Below are 12,991 nucleotides of genomic sequence, written 5' to 3'. Positions count from 1 at the left end.
AAGAATTTGGATCAGGGTCAGTAGGGAGCCCTGGATTTTAACACAGCAGAGCCTTTTATGACAATGAAGAGCACAGAATGAACTTAAACCAGATAGAATTTAGAGTGTGTGTGATAGGTAACTGAAGGGGATGTTTGGAGAGTGGAAAGGACAGGGAGGCTTTGGAAGGTATTTGGTACTTGGCATTGAGATTTGGTTTCTGGCTATGATAGTTGGGCCAAGCACCATATTTTCCATGGGTCTGAACACTTTCTTTCTCCCATAGGCTGTAGAAGGCTTACTAGATGCCACCAGTGGTGCTGATGCTGACCTGCTGCTGCGCTACAGGGAATGCCACCTCTTGGTACTAAAAGCTCTGCAGGATGGCCGGGCATATGGGTCTCCATGGTGCAACAAACAGATCACAAGGTCAGTAGCCATCTTCGAAAAGTAGTGAGTATTGGATTGCGACTGCCTTTTGACATAGATAGTACTGTTTATGTCCAGGGGTTTCCCTTTTTTCTAGTAGGTAGGTGGGACACTTGGACTTCCTACTTCTGAGAGGTGAGAATTGTTAAGTAGTTGTTTTCCATCTGGTCTCTACCTTCTCCCCATGTTGGATATAGAAAACCAGTACCTTATTTTGGGCAATAAATTGTAGGTCATTGTTTTAAAAGGTTTCAGTGATTTCTCAGAAGTGGTATTCATGTATAAGTATTTTAATGTCTTAAATGGAATCCTCTGTATCCTAGGTTTTGAAAGCAAAGCCTGGGCTATCTGTTCTATTTCATTACTGGCTGTTTTTCAATTTGGACACTGATTCACAGTTGAATCTCAAGGCATTCTTAATTTGGAGCACATTTCCATTGAGTACAATGGGCACTTTATACAGTTTGGTTAAGCCTATATGAGTAAAGATACTGAATTTTTTCTAGGTGCCTAATTGAATGTCGGGATGAATATAAATATAATGTGGAGGCTGTGGAGCTGCTAATTCGCAATCATTTGGTTAATATGCAGCAGTATGATCTTCACCTAGCGCAGGTATGGAAGGAATTTACTTGCAAGGACAAAAGGACTCAGGGAAGTATGTTTGCTCTTAAGTGTTTTCCCTCTTACGTTGTGTTTTCTGTGTTGCCAGTCAATGGAGAATGGCTTAAACTACATGGCTGTGGCATTCGCTATGCAATTGGTAAAAATCCTGCTGGTGGATGAAAGGAGTGTTGCTCATGTTACTGAGGCAGATCTGTTCCACACCATTGAAACCCTCATGAGGATTAACGCTCATTCCAGAGGCAATGCTCCAGAAGGGTGAGGATTAAACACTTTGAGATCCCTGTGCATGTAGTAGTCTCCTAATATCTTTAGCAATGAATGTGCAGACTTACTAACATTACTTGTTACAACTGTTTTACCAACCACATATGGGTGGATAGCTTTGGTAAGGGCTAATATTGTCACTTGAAGTATGAACGCTTAATTGACTGCCAAGTCTTCTTGGCACAGAGCAGTACATACGGTACCAGACTTAGTGTCAGAGTCCTGTGTTTAAACCCTGGTCATGCCACTTAAAAGATTTCTGATTTTAGGCAAATTGACTCACCCTCCTTAAAACTATTCTTTATAGAAAACAGGAATAATTTCTCAAAGAACTATTGGAAATCAAGAGAAGTAACGTAAAGAAAGCATGGTACATACTAGGCAAGCAGTGAATATTTGTTGACTCTGAACATCAGCTTCATTTAAATGAACACGTTTTTTGGGCAAGAAGTAGCTTAACTGAGGGCAGTCATTTGCATGTTATGTGCTCATGAGCAAGCGGATGAGAGACTAAGGATAGTTTTGTTTCAGCGTGGAAGTGGTAAAGCAAAGTGGTAAACCACCACTCTTGTGGTTGCTGTTAAATAAGTAAACTATACATCTGTATGTCTGTAAAATCACAGCTATGGGTAGACTGATTTTCACCCTGGATTTATTGTACTAGATTGCCCCAGCTGATGGAAGTAGTGCGATCCAACTATGAAGCAATGATTGATCGTGCTCACGGAGGCCCAAACTTTATGATGCATTCTGGGATCTCTCAAGCCTCAGAGTATGATGACCCTCCAGGCCTGAGGGAGAAGGCAGAGTATCTTCTGAGGGAATGGGTGAATCTCTACCATTCAGCAGCAGCTGGCCGCGACAGTACCAAAGCTTTCTCTGCGTTTGTTGGACAGGTAGAGCTTTTGGAAAGAAAGGTGCTTTTTATTCAACATAAGTAGGGTGTGATGCCTCCAATATTAAAGCTCAGTATTACGTACCTGTGGTCAGACAGTTACCTCCATACTCATGCAAACCCAGTCATCATTGTATGGTTAAATTACAGCCTGTTTTCTCATGGTTGATCACTAAGCAATAAAGGCAACATTCCCTCTCACCGTTGATTCTATATTCCATTTCAGTTGTCACAGCTACAAAGTACAATGGGTCTGATAATGAATAATGAAACTACAAAGTATATTTTTACTAGCACTGATAGGACTGTGGGCTAATAAATATGTGAAATTCTCACAATAGCCCACATTAAAAAAAATGACAAAACAATGCTTATTTAAATGGTAGAATGTTTTATTGTATTTTCTAATTTAAATATCTACCTAAACATAGTGACATGTTTCTTTGGAAAATAATTTCCAGTATTTTCATTAGATTTGATACAAATTGGACTTTGACTTAAAAGTGTTAGGAACAAAGCTCCTAGCTGAAAATCAGATTTGGCAGGAATGTTTGTAAATAGGATGAACAGGAAAAATGTCAGAACCGAGCCATAGTACCATTTAGCATTCTGTTTTTGATCGTCACTGGTTGCTTTCAGTGACTGTGAGGGAATCACACAATAAGTTCATGTGTCCTAATTATAATATAACTTGGCAAGAGTGGTACTTTTCCTGAATTGACCTTGGAATTTCCTTTATTAGAACTGTTGTAATTCTTTTTCAGGGTGAGTTGTCTGCTTATTTCTGCAGATTGACCATTATATTTCTTCAGACTGAACCCAAAACTTTTAGGTATATTGCTAAAGAAAGATTACAAATTAGGTCTCTTTTCAAATTAATGACAATTGAATGTGGAAGAGCTGACTTCAGTTCTAGAAGTTATTTGAAATTAGGTTTATTTTTCAAAATGAATGTTACTCAGTAAATCATACTGAGTATACTTCTCCCCTAAAAGAATCCAGGGAATTACAAAGCATACCCTACTGAAAAGTTATTACTGCATGTTTATAGTCTGATTTGTAATTTGAATGGAAAAATTTGGAATCCATTGGTCTTTCCGATCATTACTATTTCATGGGTATGGATGTGGCACCTGTCTCAGCCCTTCCTGCTGGCTTATTTGCTCTCATTTCATCTGTCTCTTGAAAACGATAGTGTATTATACTTTTCTGTGCTGTTTTGTATCCTTCTGAAAATTCTTTCCTTCTTGTGCTCCTACTTGACCATAGTACTCTGTCCTTATTCCTCAGTCACTTTTAGTTTTACAGATACCAGTGTAGACAAAATCCCTTTGCCATGCTGGCATTCTGTCCTAGTAGGGTACAGTATTATCATAGTCTAACCAATTCAGTTGTCTTTATTGCTTATCAGGGACAGTTAAGTTGTTTCAGAAATTTCAAGGTAACCTTGAAGTTTTTTTTCTGAACTTGGTTTCTCTGTTTAGTAAGTACTGACCTGTTCTTCCTCTTAATGCGTATTTCACTGTTGTCTTTTTTGTTTGTTTGTTTTAAAGGAGTGAGGGGAACTAGCCAAATAACATTCCTGCTGTGCTTCACTTCTAGTTCATATGTCATATAGTTTCTAATTTTTCCTTTCTTTTAAATAAACTTGTGTTTCCCACATTATTTTAACTTAGTATAACATTTTATTACATTAAAATACCTAGATCAGATTTGCGTATATTTCCATTTGGTACTTACCTATTGTACAAATTATTGATTTTTCTGGGGGTAGCTTGTTGGAGTTTTAAAAGCTTTGTTATTAAGTCAGTTTGAGGAAATTATCTTCAAATCCTTGAGAAGTAAATTACCTTAAATTCTGTGAGAAAGTAAAATACATGCAATTTAGTCTCCTCTTTGGAGTCCACAATGTCTTAATATGACTTAAAGTTACGAACAGTTGGTTTTATTTGCATGGTTAATTTCCCACATTATTTAGTGGGGACCTACTGTTCAAAATTGCCATGATAATCTGTCTGTCAGTTTCCATCTTCCCTGTTCTACATTAAACTTAAAACTGGAGGAATTGTGTCATGGCACCTTAATGGGAAAATAATTCTGATAATACGTTTATTACAATGTAAGAATTAGAAATATGACAGTAGGAACAAATGAGAATATCTCTTAAGCATGAAAATTAAAGGTATATCAAGTTTATTTGTGTGTGTTACCTCATTGTGTCTTTATTTTTTGTTCCTGTGGTAGATGCACCAGCAAGGAATACTGAAGACTGATGATCTCATAACAAGGTTCTTTCGTCTGTGTACTGAAATGTGTGTTGAAATCAGTTACCGTGCTCAGGCTGAGCAGCAGCACAATCCTGCTGCTAATCCCACCATGATCCGAGCCAAGTGCTATCACAACCTGGATGCCTTTGTTCGACTCATTGCACTGCTCGTGAAACACTCAGGGGAGGCCACCAACACTGTCACAAAGATTAATCTGCTGAACAAGGTCTGAAATCCTTTCTTGCCTTAGTCTTGGTCTATATCAGTGGGGTATTTTTTTTATTTTTTTATTTTTTTATTTTTTTATTTTTTAAGAGAGTCTCACTCTGTCACCCAGGCTGGAGTACCTCCCAAGTAGCTGGGAATACAGGCATGAGCCACGATGCCTGGAGCTTTTCTATTTTTAGTAGAGACAGGGTCTCACCATGTTGCCCAAGCGGGTCTCAAACTCTTGGCCTCGAGTGAGCCACCTGCCTTGGCTTCCCAGAGTGCTAGGATTATGGGCATGAACCACCATGCCCGGCCACGTCAGTGGTTTCTTTTTTTCTTTTTTTTTGAGATGGAGTCTCACTCTGTCGCCCAGGCTGGAGTGCAGTGGTGCGATCTCGGCTCACTGCAAACTCTGCCTCCTAGATTTGTATCTACCTCCTCTCTACACCATTCTCCTGCCTCAGCCTCGTGAGTAGCTGGGACTACAGGCACTCACCACCACGCCCGGCTAATTTTTTGTTTTGTTTGTTTTATGTTTTTTGAGACGGAGTCTCATTCTGTCACCCAGGTTGCAGTGCAGTGGTGCAATCTCGGCTCACTGCAAACTCTTCCTCCCAGGTTCACACCATTCTCCTGCCTCAGCCTCCTGAGCAGCTGGGATTACAGGCGTCCACCACTGCGCCCTGCTAATTTTCTGTATTTTTAGTAGAGACGGGGTTTCACCGTATTAGCCAGGATGATCTTGATCTCCCGACCTCGTGATCCGCCAGCCTCGGCCTCCCAAAGTGCTGGGATTACAGGCATGAACCACCAAGCCGAGTCACATCAGTGGTTCTTAACCCTATTTGAGTCCCTCAAGTGATCTGCCTGCCTCAGCTTCCCAAAGTGCTGGGATTACAGGCATGAGCCACCATGCCTGGCCACATCAGTGGTTCTTAACCCTATTGAGGCCAACCCTTCCCCAAAACATTTTGTTAACGCCTCTTTTCTGTCCTGAAATTAAATTTGTAGATATGTAAACATATCCGCTCTGTCTTAGAAACAGAATATAGTGCCTTAATAGAAACACAAAAAGAGATCATAATGTATTTCAGTATGTTAATGCTTGGTAGTGACTACAGTATGAATTTGCCCCATACACAGAATCACTGTGAGTGGGTGGCTAGAAGTGCCCCCTGCTGATAGATTGGCAACTCAAGTACGTGAGTGACATTAGTCATTGGCTTATTTACACAGTGGAGTTCTTGGAAACCTGAATATTAAAGCAGTGCAAAAATACATGTAAAAATGGACTTTGATTTTGGATTTGGGAAATTAGAGATGTGTTCTTCAAGCCCCTCACTGTTCAGTGGGCAAGTCAAGTGGAATGAGATCTCTGCAGCCTAACAGCTTTCCTGGCCCCTGCCTACTAAATGCCAAGATAAGTGTAAATCATTGCCACATGCCAACTTCATGTCAGACCAGACAAATTAGATTGTTATATTGTGTTAACATGGTGAAATGTAAGGGGGCCTTGCTGATTTCTAGAGCTGAAGAAAAACCATTGGGCGTTTGTAGAGAGTATTCAGGTATGGTCCAAGGATGTTGAAACTCAAAGAAACATACAAAACACTGAAGGCGGAGTCAGACCAATTTATGGCCCCATCGGCTGCCAGCATGTAATTTTGTATTCAAATTGTATATATGCTTTCTTTTAATGTTGGGTTTAAGAATGCAGACTTTAAAAAGCATGACATCAAAGTGGTGAGTGAATTATCTGAATGATTTACAAGCTCTAATTTGTGTTTTACATAGGTCCTTGGTATAGTAGTGGGAGTTCTCCTTCAGGATCATGATGTTCGTCAGAGTGAATTTCAGCAGCTTCCCTACCATCGAATTTTTATCATGCTTCTCTTGGAACTCAATGCACCTGAGCATGTGTTGGAAACCATTAATTTCCAGACACTTACAGCTTTCTGGTGAGAATTGCATTTGAAATTTTGTGTTAAGGTTTGCTGGATTAATGTAGTAAAATTTGGGGAGTAGAACCCTTGAGCATTTTGAGCCTACATTCATGTGCTGTTCACTGTATTTAAGTTGGACTGTGCTTCTGACTAAGGTTTTTCTTCTTTCAGCAATACATTCCACATCTTGAGGCCTACCAAAGCTCCTGGCTTTGTATATGCCTGGCTTGAACTGATTTCTCATCGGATATTTATTGCAAGAATGCTGGCACATACGCCACAGCAGAAGGTGTGGCTGCAGTTTATCTCCTGTAGATGAAGACTATGACTACCTGGGCTTATTTATTAGCATTGCCTATAGATTTCTGTTAGTCATTTAGTAGTAATTGTACTTCTTCCAAACTTAGTTGGGAATTCTATTTAGTGTTCACTCAAGTCAAGTACTTGACTGCCTCTGCCTGAAAGCCATTCTTCAGTGATTAGGTGTTGCTGCTTCAAGGTTGTGGGCCCCCTGTGTCAGTCTCTCAGGTTTTTTAAAATTGTTTTTTCCTTTCTTTTAAAATGTTTTGCTTCTTTATACACAGGAATGATTTATTTTACATATTTGTCAGTTAAGGGGTTTTTTGGGGTGGTAGGGGTGTTGTTTTTAAAGTTGAAATCCATGTGTGCCCTCATAAATATCTGAATAAATCTCTGGGTAATAGGGCTCTGGAACTTGTTGATTTTACAGACTCTCACTTTAAATGCGGAAGGCTCAAACTAAGGTTGAGGACTACTGGGCTATGTTATTTTGAAGGATTATGATCCAGTTCTATTTAAAAGTTCTTTATCTAATTGGTAATACAACACAGTTAACATGAGAAGTTCTTTTCCTCCCATCTTGAAATTAAATTGGCAAATGAGTACTGCAGAAAGTACCATTTTTTGGCCCCTCAGATCAGAAGAAATGTGACTGCTATGTAATGGAGTGAACTTGACAGAAGGTGAAATAGCTCTTAAATGAAATTGGTTTTGTTTGGTGGAGAAGGGTATTCTAGGAGGAAGAAACACAACATATGAAATACAGTTATCGAAGAATTAATTGAACATAATTGGTATAGTTGGGGGAGGGTGAGCAGGCCGACTTTGGCTGAAAATAGAGAATTCATGTGGACTCAACAAGGTTATTCGCGAAGAGTTGAGGAGTTGAAAGAGGGAAAAGAAATGGCCGAGACTTAATAAGGAATTAAGAAAACACATTTCTAGTTGTCAGTTTCTGCAGTTGACTGTTTTGTGTTCTATCAGAAGTTTCCTCTCTAAATTTTTAAATTTTGCTGCAGGTACACAGGGACCATTATGTCTTGAAATCTCTGGAGCCAGTTTGTTTCAAATATTATTTCCCACTATCTCTGTAATAACTTGGTCCTTTTTAATCTTTTTAATGCCAATCTTTTTTCTTTTCTTTTCTTTTTTTTTGAGACGGAGTTTTGCTCTTGTTGTCCAGGCTGGAGTGCAGTGCCGCGACCTCGGCTCACTGCAACCTCTGCCTCCCAGGTTGAAGTAATTCTCATGCCTTAGCCTCTGGAGTAGCTGGGATTACAGGTGACCACCACCACGCCTGGCTAATTTTTTGTATTTCAGTAGAAACGGGGTTTCAACATGTTGGCCAGGCTGGTCGCAAACTCCTTACTTCAGGTGATCCAGCGGCACTCAGCCTCCCAGAATGCTGGGATTACAGGCGTGAGCCATTGTGCCTGGCCTTAAATGCTGATCTTTAGTAGAGATACTTCCTCTGTTAAGAAGTTAAGTCAGTGTAGCTGCTTGGGCAACTTGTAGTGGCTGAAAAACAGCTGAGTATAATTATGACTCATACATTTCTTTCTTTCAGGGGTGGCCTATGTATGCACAGCTACTGATTGATTTATTCAAATATTTAGCGCCTTTCCTTAGAAATGTGGAACTCACCAAACCTATGCAAATCCTCTACAAGGTAATTAACTTGTATTTATTACAAATTAAAATAACTGAGATCTTAAAAATACACTTCAGGAATCTGAGGCCTTATTTTCTTTTTATTAAGCCTTTAAGGCAAGACATACATTCAGAAAAGTGTAAAAACCAAGTGTACTTGCATAATCAGCACCCAGATTGTACAGTGTTTGTATGTTCAACTTTAGAAGATACTACAGTTTTACAAAGTGTTTGTATCAGTTTACACTTTTACACAGCACAGAGGAGTTACTCTTTTTCCCCACATCTTGCCATACCTGGTATTGTCTGTTTTTCATTTTAGCCATTTTGGCAGTTGTATTGTGAGATCGCATTGTGGATTTAATTTCCTTGGTGATTTATCTCCTTTTTTTTTTTTTTTTTTTTTTTTTTTTTTGCGGGGGGGAGACAGTCTTACTCCGAAACCCAGGCTGGAGTGCAGTGGCGTGATCTCGGCTTACTGCAACCTCCGCCTCCCAGGTTCAAGTGATTCTTGTTCCTCAGCCTCCCTAGTAGCGGAGACTACAGGCATGTGCCACCACGCCTGGCTAACTTTTTGTATTTTTAGTAGACATGGGGTCTCATCATGTTGGCTACGCTCGTCTCAAACTCCTGACCTTAAGTGATCGGTCCGCCTCAGCCTCCTGAAGCGCTGGGATTACAGACCTGAGCCACTGCACCCAGCCTCCTTGATGATTCCTTAATGAGGTTTTCATGTGTAGATCAGCCATGGATATCACCTTTTTGTGGTGCTCCTCTTCCAGTCTTGGCTCTTGTTTGTATTTTTATTTATTAAATAATTCTTTATATGTTTTAAATGCAAGCCCTTTGTTACTGTATATTCAGACATCTCCCATTCTCACAGCTTGCCCTTTTACTCCCTTAAAGGGGAGGTGTCTTTTGAGGATCGGAAGCTTTAAAATTTATTGTAGTCAAAATTGCAGATTTTTAAACTTTTATTAAAAGTTGCTTTTTGTGACGTGTAGGAAATCTTTGCGTGTCTCAACATGCTAAGATGTTCTATTTTCCACCTATCTGAATTGTCAGATTTATGAGCATAAAATCATTTAATGTTCTGAAACTATTTTTTATGACTGTAGGATCTGTAATGTGTCCTCACATTAATGATTTTTGTGTTTTCTCTGTCTTGGTTAGGGTTTATCAATTTATTTTTTCTAATAACTATCTTGGGCTTTGATTTTCCCCCTTTTGGTACTTTAAAAAATTTATTATACGCTTTTACTCTGCTTTGATTTTCGTTAGTTTTTTTTTTTTTTTTTTTTTTTTTGAAAGCTTCTGAAGATAGATGCTTATTACATCATTGTATCTTTGTTTTTCGTCCAGCCTCCTCTTCTAGCATATTCATTTCAGCCTGTAAACTACTGATGCCTAGTTTTTCGTCATACGTAAATGGAAATATTTGATAAATCGTCTGTGATAATGTTAATTAAAGCCTAAAACTTTTTAAGAAATGTTACTAAAGTATACTTTATTCTTTTTGTGTGTGGGGGGGGGCTTAACGTTATAATAGGAAAATGTTACTCCATTTTCCTTACTTAGTGTGGAAATATTTTTCTTGTTTTTTAAAAATAGGGCACTTTAAGAGTGCTGCTGGTTCTTTTGCATGATTTCCCAGAGTTCCTTTGTGATTACCATTATGGGTTCTGTGATGTGATCCCACCTAATTGTATCCAGTTAAGAAATTTGATCCTGAGTGCCTTTCCAAGAAACATGAGGCTCCCCGACCCATTCACTCCTAATCTAAAGGTAAGGTTCTAACTAGTTAAAGGAAAACTTGTGTCTTAGTATTTCAGTCCTTTCTCTGATAAGTAGACTGTTCCGTACTTCCCTACCCATATAACATGCATACTGTTAAGGGTACCCTTTAAAGGAAATAATCATGTTATTAAGCCTGATACAGGGTATGATATTGTTGCTGTTGCTGGTGAATATTGATTCACAGCCTTTTTCTAATTGCTAGTTTTCATATTAATTTTGATATTAAATTTAGCTCTATTTACAGAACCCCAGCTTAGGTGTTGGGGCAGTCATTTGCTGGGTGTGCCCCCCATGGCAAAGAATTGCAGAACAAACAGACCTTTGTAATCTTTTTCTTTTTTTTGAGGCAGTCTTACTCTGTGACCCAGGCTGGAGTGCAGTGGTACAATCTTGGCTCACTGCAACCTCCCCTTCGCTGGTTCAAGCTATTCTCCCGCCTCAGCCTCCCAAGTAGCTGGGATTACAGGCACGCGCCACCACACCTGGCTAATTTTTGTATGTGTTTAGTAGATATGGGGTTTCGCCTTGTTAGCCAGGTTGGTTTCAAGCTCCTGACCTCAAGTGATCTGCCTGCCTTGGCCTCCTAAAGTGCTGGGATTACAGGCATGAGCCACCACTCCCTGCCATAGTCTCCATATTTCACAGTTTTGTGTATCTGTGTGCTTGTGCGAGTTGTTCCTTGGTCCCTTGCTATTCTTGGAGGATTGGTTCTACGACCCACTGGGACACCGAATTTTAAGTAAGCTTAAGTCTCTTATGTAAAGTGGCATATAACCTTTGCGTATCCCCTTAAATGACATCTGTATTGCTTATGATACCTAATGTAGTGTAATGCTATTATGGAAGTAACTATTTTAAACTATATTAGTAACTTACTAAAATTTGTGGTTTTTAATTGTATTATTTTATTATTTATTTGTTTGTTTTGAGATGGAGTCTTGCCCTTTTGCCCAGGCTGAAGTGCAGTGGCGCAATCTCGGCTCACTGCAACCTCTGCCTCCTGGGGTCCAGTGATTTTCCTGCCTCAGCTTCCCAAGCAGCTGGTACTATAGGTGCCCACCACCATGCCTGGCTAATTTTTTTTTGTATTTTTAGTAGTGACGGGGTTTCACTAGTTGTCTAGGCTGGTCTCAAACTCCTGCCCTCATGATCTGCCTGCCCTGACCTCCCAGAGTGCTGGGATTACAGGCATGAGCCACCATACCTGGCCTTTATTGTTGCATTATTTTTTATTGACCCCATCATCTGCCTCTACCTTCATCCTCCATATTTTCTATTTGAGGTTAATTGGATATGGAACCTAAGGGTATGGAGAACCCACTGTATTTTTTTAAGTCATTGGAATAAAGGAGAGAGAGGACCACTTAAAATCTCAACAGTCTGACATGGCTACTATAGTTTGTTTGTTTAAGAGAGGGGGTTCTCGCTGTGTTGCCCAGACTGAAGGGCAGTGACTATTCACAGGTGCGAACATAGTGCACTTCAGCCTCAGGCTCCTGTCCTCAAGCTGTCCTCCTGCCTCAGCCTCCAGAGTAGCTGGGACTAGAGGTGCACGCCACTAGAAGAGCCCAGCTATAGTTTAAATGTAGTCTCTGTCACATGCATTTTTTTGTTTTTGTTTTGAGACAGAGTTTTGCTCGTTGCCCAGGCTGGAGTGCAATGGCACGATCTCCGGCTCACTGCAACCTCTGCCTCCTGGGTTCAAGCGATTCTCCTGCCTCAGCCTCCCAAGCAGCTGGGATTACAGGCACCACACCCAGCTAATTTTGTATTTTTAGTAGAGACGGGGTTTCTCCATGTTGGTCAGGGTGGTCTCGAACTCTGAACCTCAGGTGATCCATCCGCCTCAGCCTCCCAAAGTGCTGGGATTACAGGCGTAAGCCACCACGCCCGGCTTCATTTTTTTTTTTTTTTTTTAAAAGGAGTAAGTGTGATGTCTTGTCTTGCTGGGGCTTCTTTTCAAAGACTCTTGGTGAGGAATGTTATTCTGGATTATTATTTTGAAATCTAAGTCCAGGAAAAGTCAGTCAGTTGTGCAAATTAGACCTTTGCCCAAAAGGTATCTTGCTTCTGGAAAGGAAAAACATTATGGAGTGAGAAATTCTTATCATTTTGTACCAAGATTCTTCTAAAGAAAGAAAGACTGATTAAAGTAGTAAAATGTGGCAGCTGTGCCCTTCAAGGCGTTTATAGTGTATATAGTTTTAGAAAACCAGTCCCATCACTTTTTAGCATAGATGTAATTTACTAATAAAAATGACTCTGCTTGTGATTCTTGCATTTTATCTGTGGCAGGTGGACATGTTGAGTGAAATTAACATTGCTCCCCGGATTCTCACCAATTTCACCGGAGTAATGCCACCTCAGTTCAAAAAGGATTTGGATTCCTATCTTAAAACTCGATCACCAGTCACTTTTCTGTCTGATCTGCGCAGCAACCTACAGGTTAATTGGTTTGGCTTAAAACTCAGCTATGTCTTCCATAGAAAGCACTTTCTATGTATGGTTCTGTGTGTGGTCCATTTGGGAGTTAGTCTTTTATTGTCATTTCCATCAGTTGGGTGAGGTTCACTGGATTTATGTATTTTACTAGTTCATTTCATCAGTGATATTTTGCTACAGCTTTGGAC

The 12,991-nt window shown here is 39.9% G+C and overlaps 1 protein-coding gene across 7 annotated transcripts in view; it reads left to right on the top strand.

Annotated features, from left to right (window-relative positions):
- Positions 1–12,991, top strand: part of CNOT1 (CCR4-NOT transcription complex subunit 1) — a 108,157-nt gene that overhangs the window by 89,983 nt on the left and 5,183 nt on the right. For 4 of the 7 annotated variants that reach the window (XM_038008393.2, XM_038008394.2, XM_007993533.3 and 1 more), the window contains 10 exons: positions 266–408; positions 915–1,023; positions 1,121–1,290; positions 1,964–2,216; positions 4,439–4,687; positions 6,466–6,629; positions 6,786–6,903; positions 8,482–8,583; positions 10,176–10,349; positions 12,657–12,806. In XM_038008393.2, the coding sequence (XP_037864321.1) occupies positions 266–408; positions 915–1,023; positions 1,121–1,290; positions 1,964–2,216; positions 4,439–4,687; positions 6,466–6,629; positions 6,786–6,903; positions 8,482–8,583; positions 10,176–10,349; positions 12,657–12,806 (1,632 nt within the window). The remainder of the gene's footprint in view (positions 1–265; positions 409–914; positions 1,024–1,120; positions 1,291–1,963; positions 2,217–4,438; positions 4,688–6,465; positions 6,630–6,785; positions 6,904–8,481; positions 8,584–10,175; positions 10,350–12,656; positions 12,807–12,991) is intronic. The other 3 variants (XM_007993536.3, XM_007993537.3, XM_007993535.3) reach the window with 1 other exon arrangement.

This window comes from Chlorocebus sabaeus, chromosome 5 (genome assembly GCF_047675955.1).
Source record: "Chlorocebus sabaeus isolate Y175 chromosome 5, mChlSab1.0.hap1, whole genome shotgun sequence".
In the NCBI taxonomy this organism is placed as follows: domain Eukaryota; kingdom Metazoa; phylum Chordata; class Mammalia; order Primates; family Cercopithecidae; genus Chlorocebus; species Chlorocebus sabaeus.
This window is presented reverse-complemented; position numbering and strand designations above follow the sequence as displayed.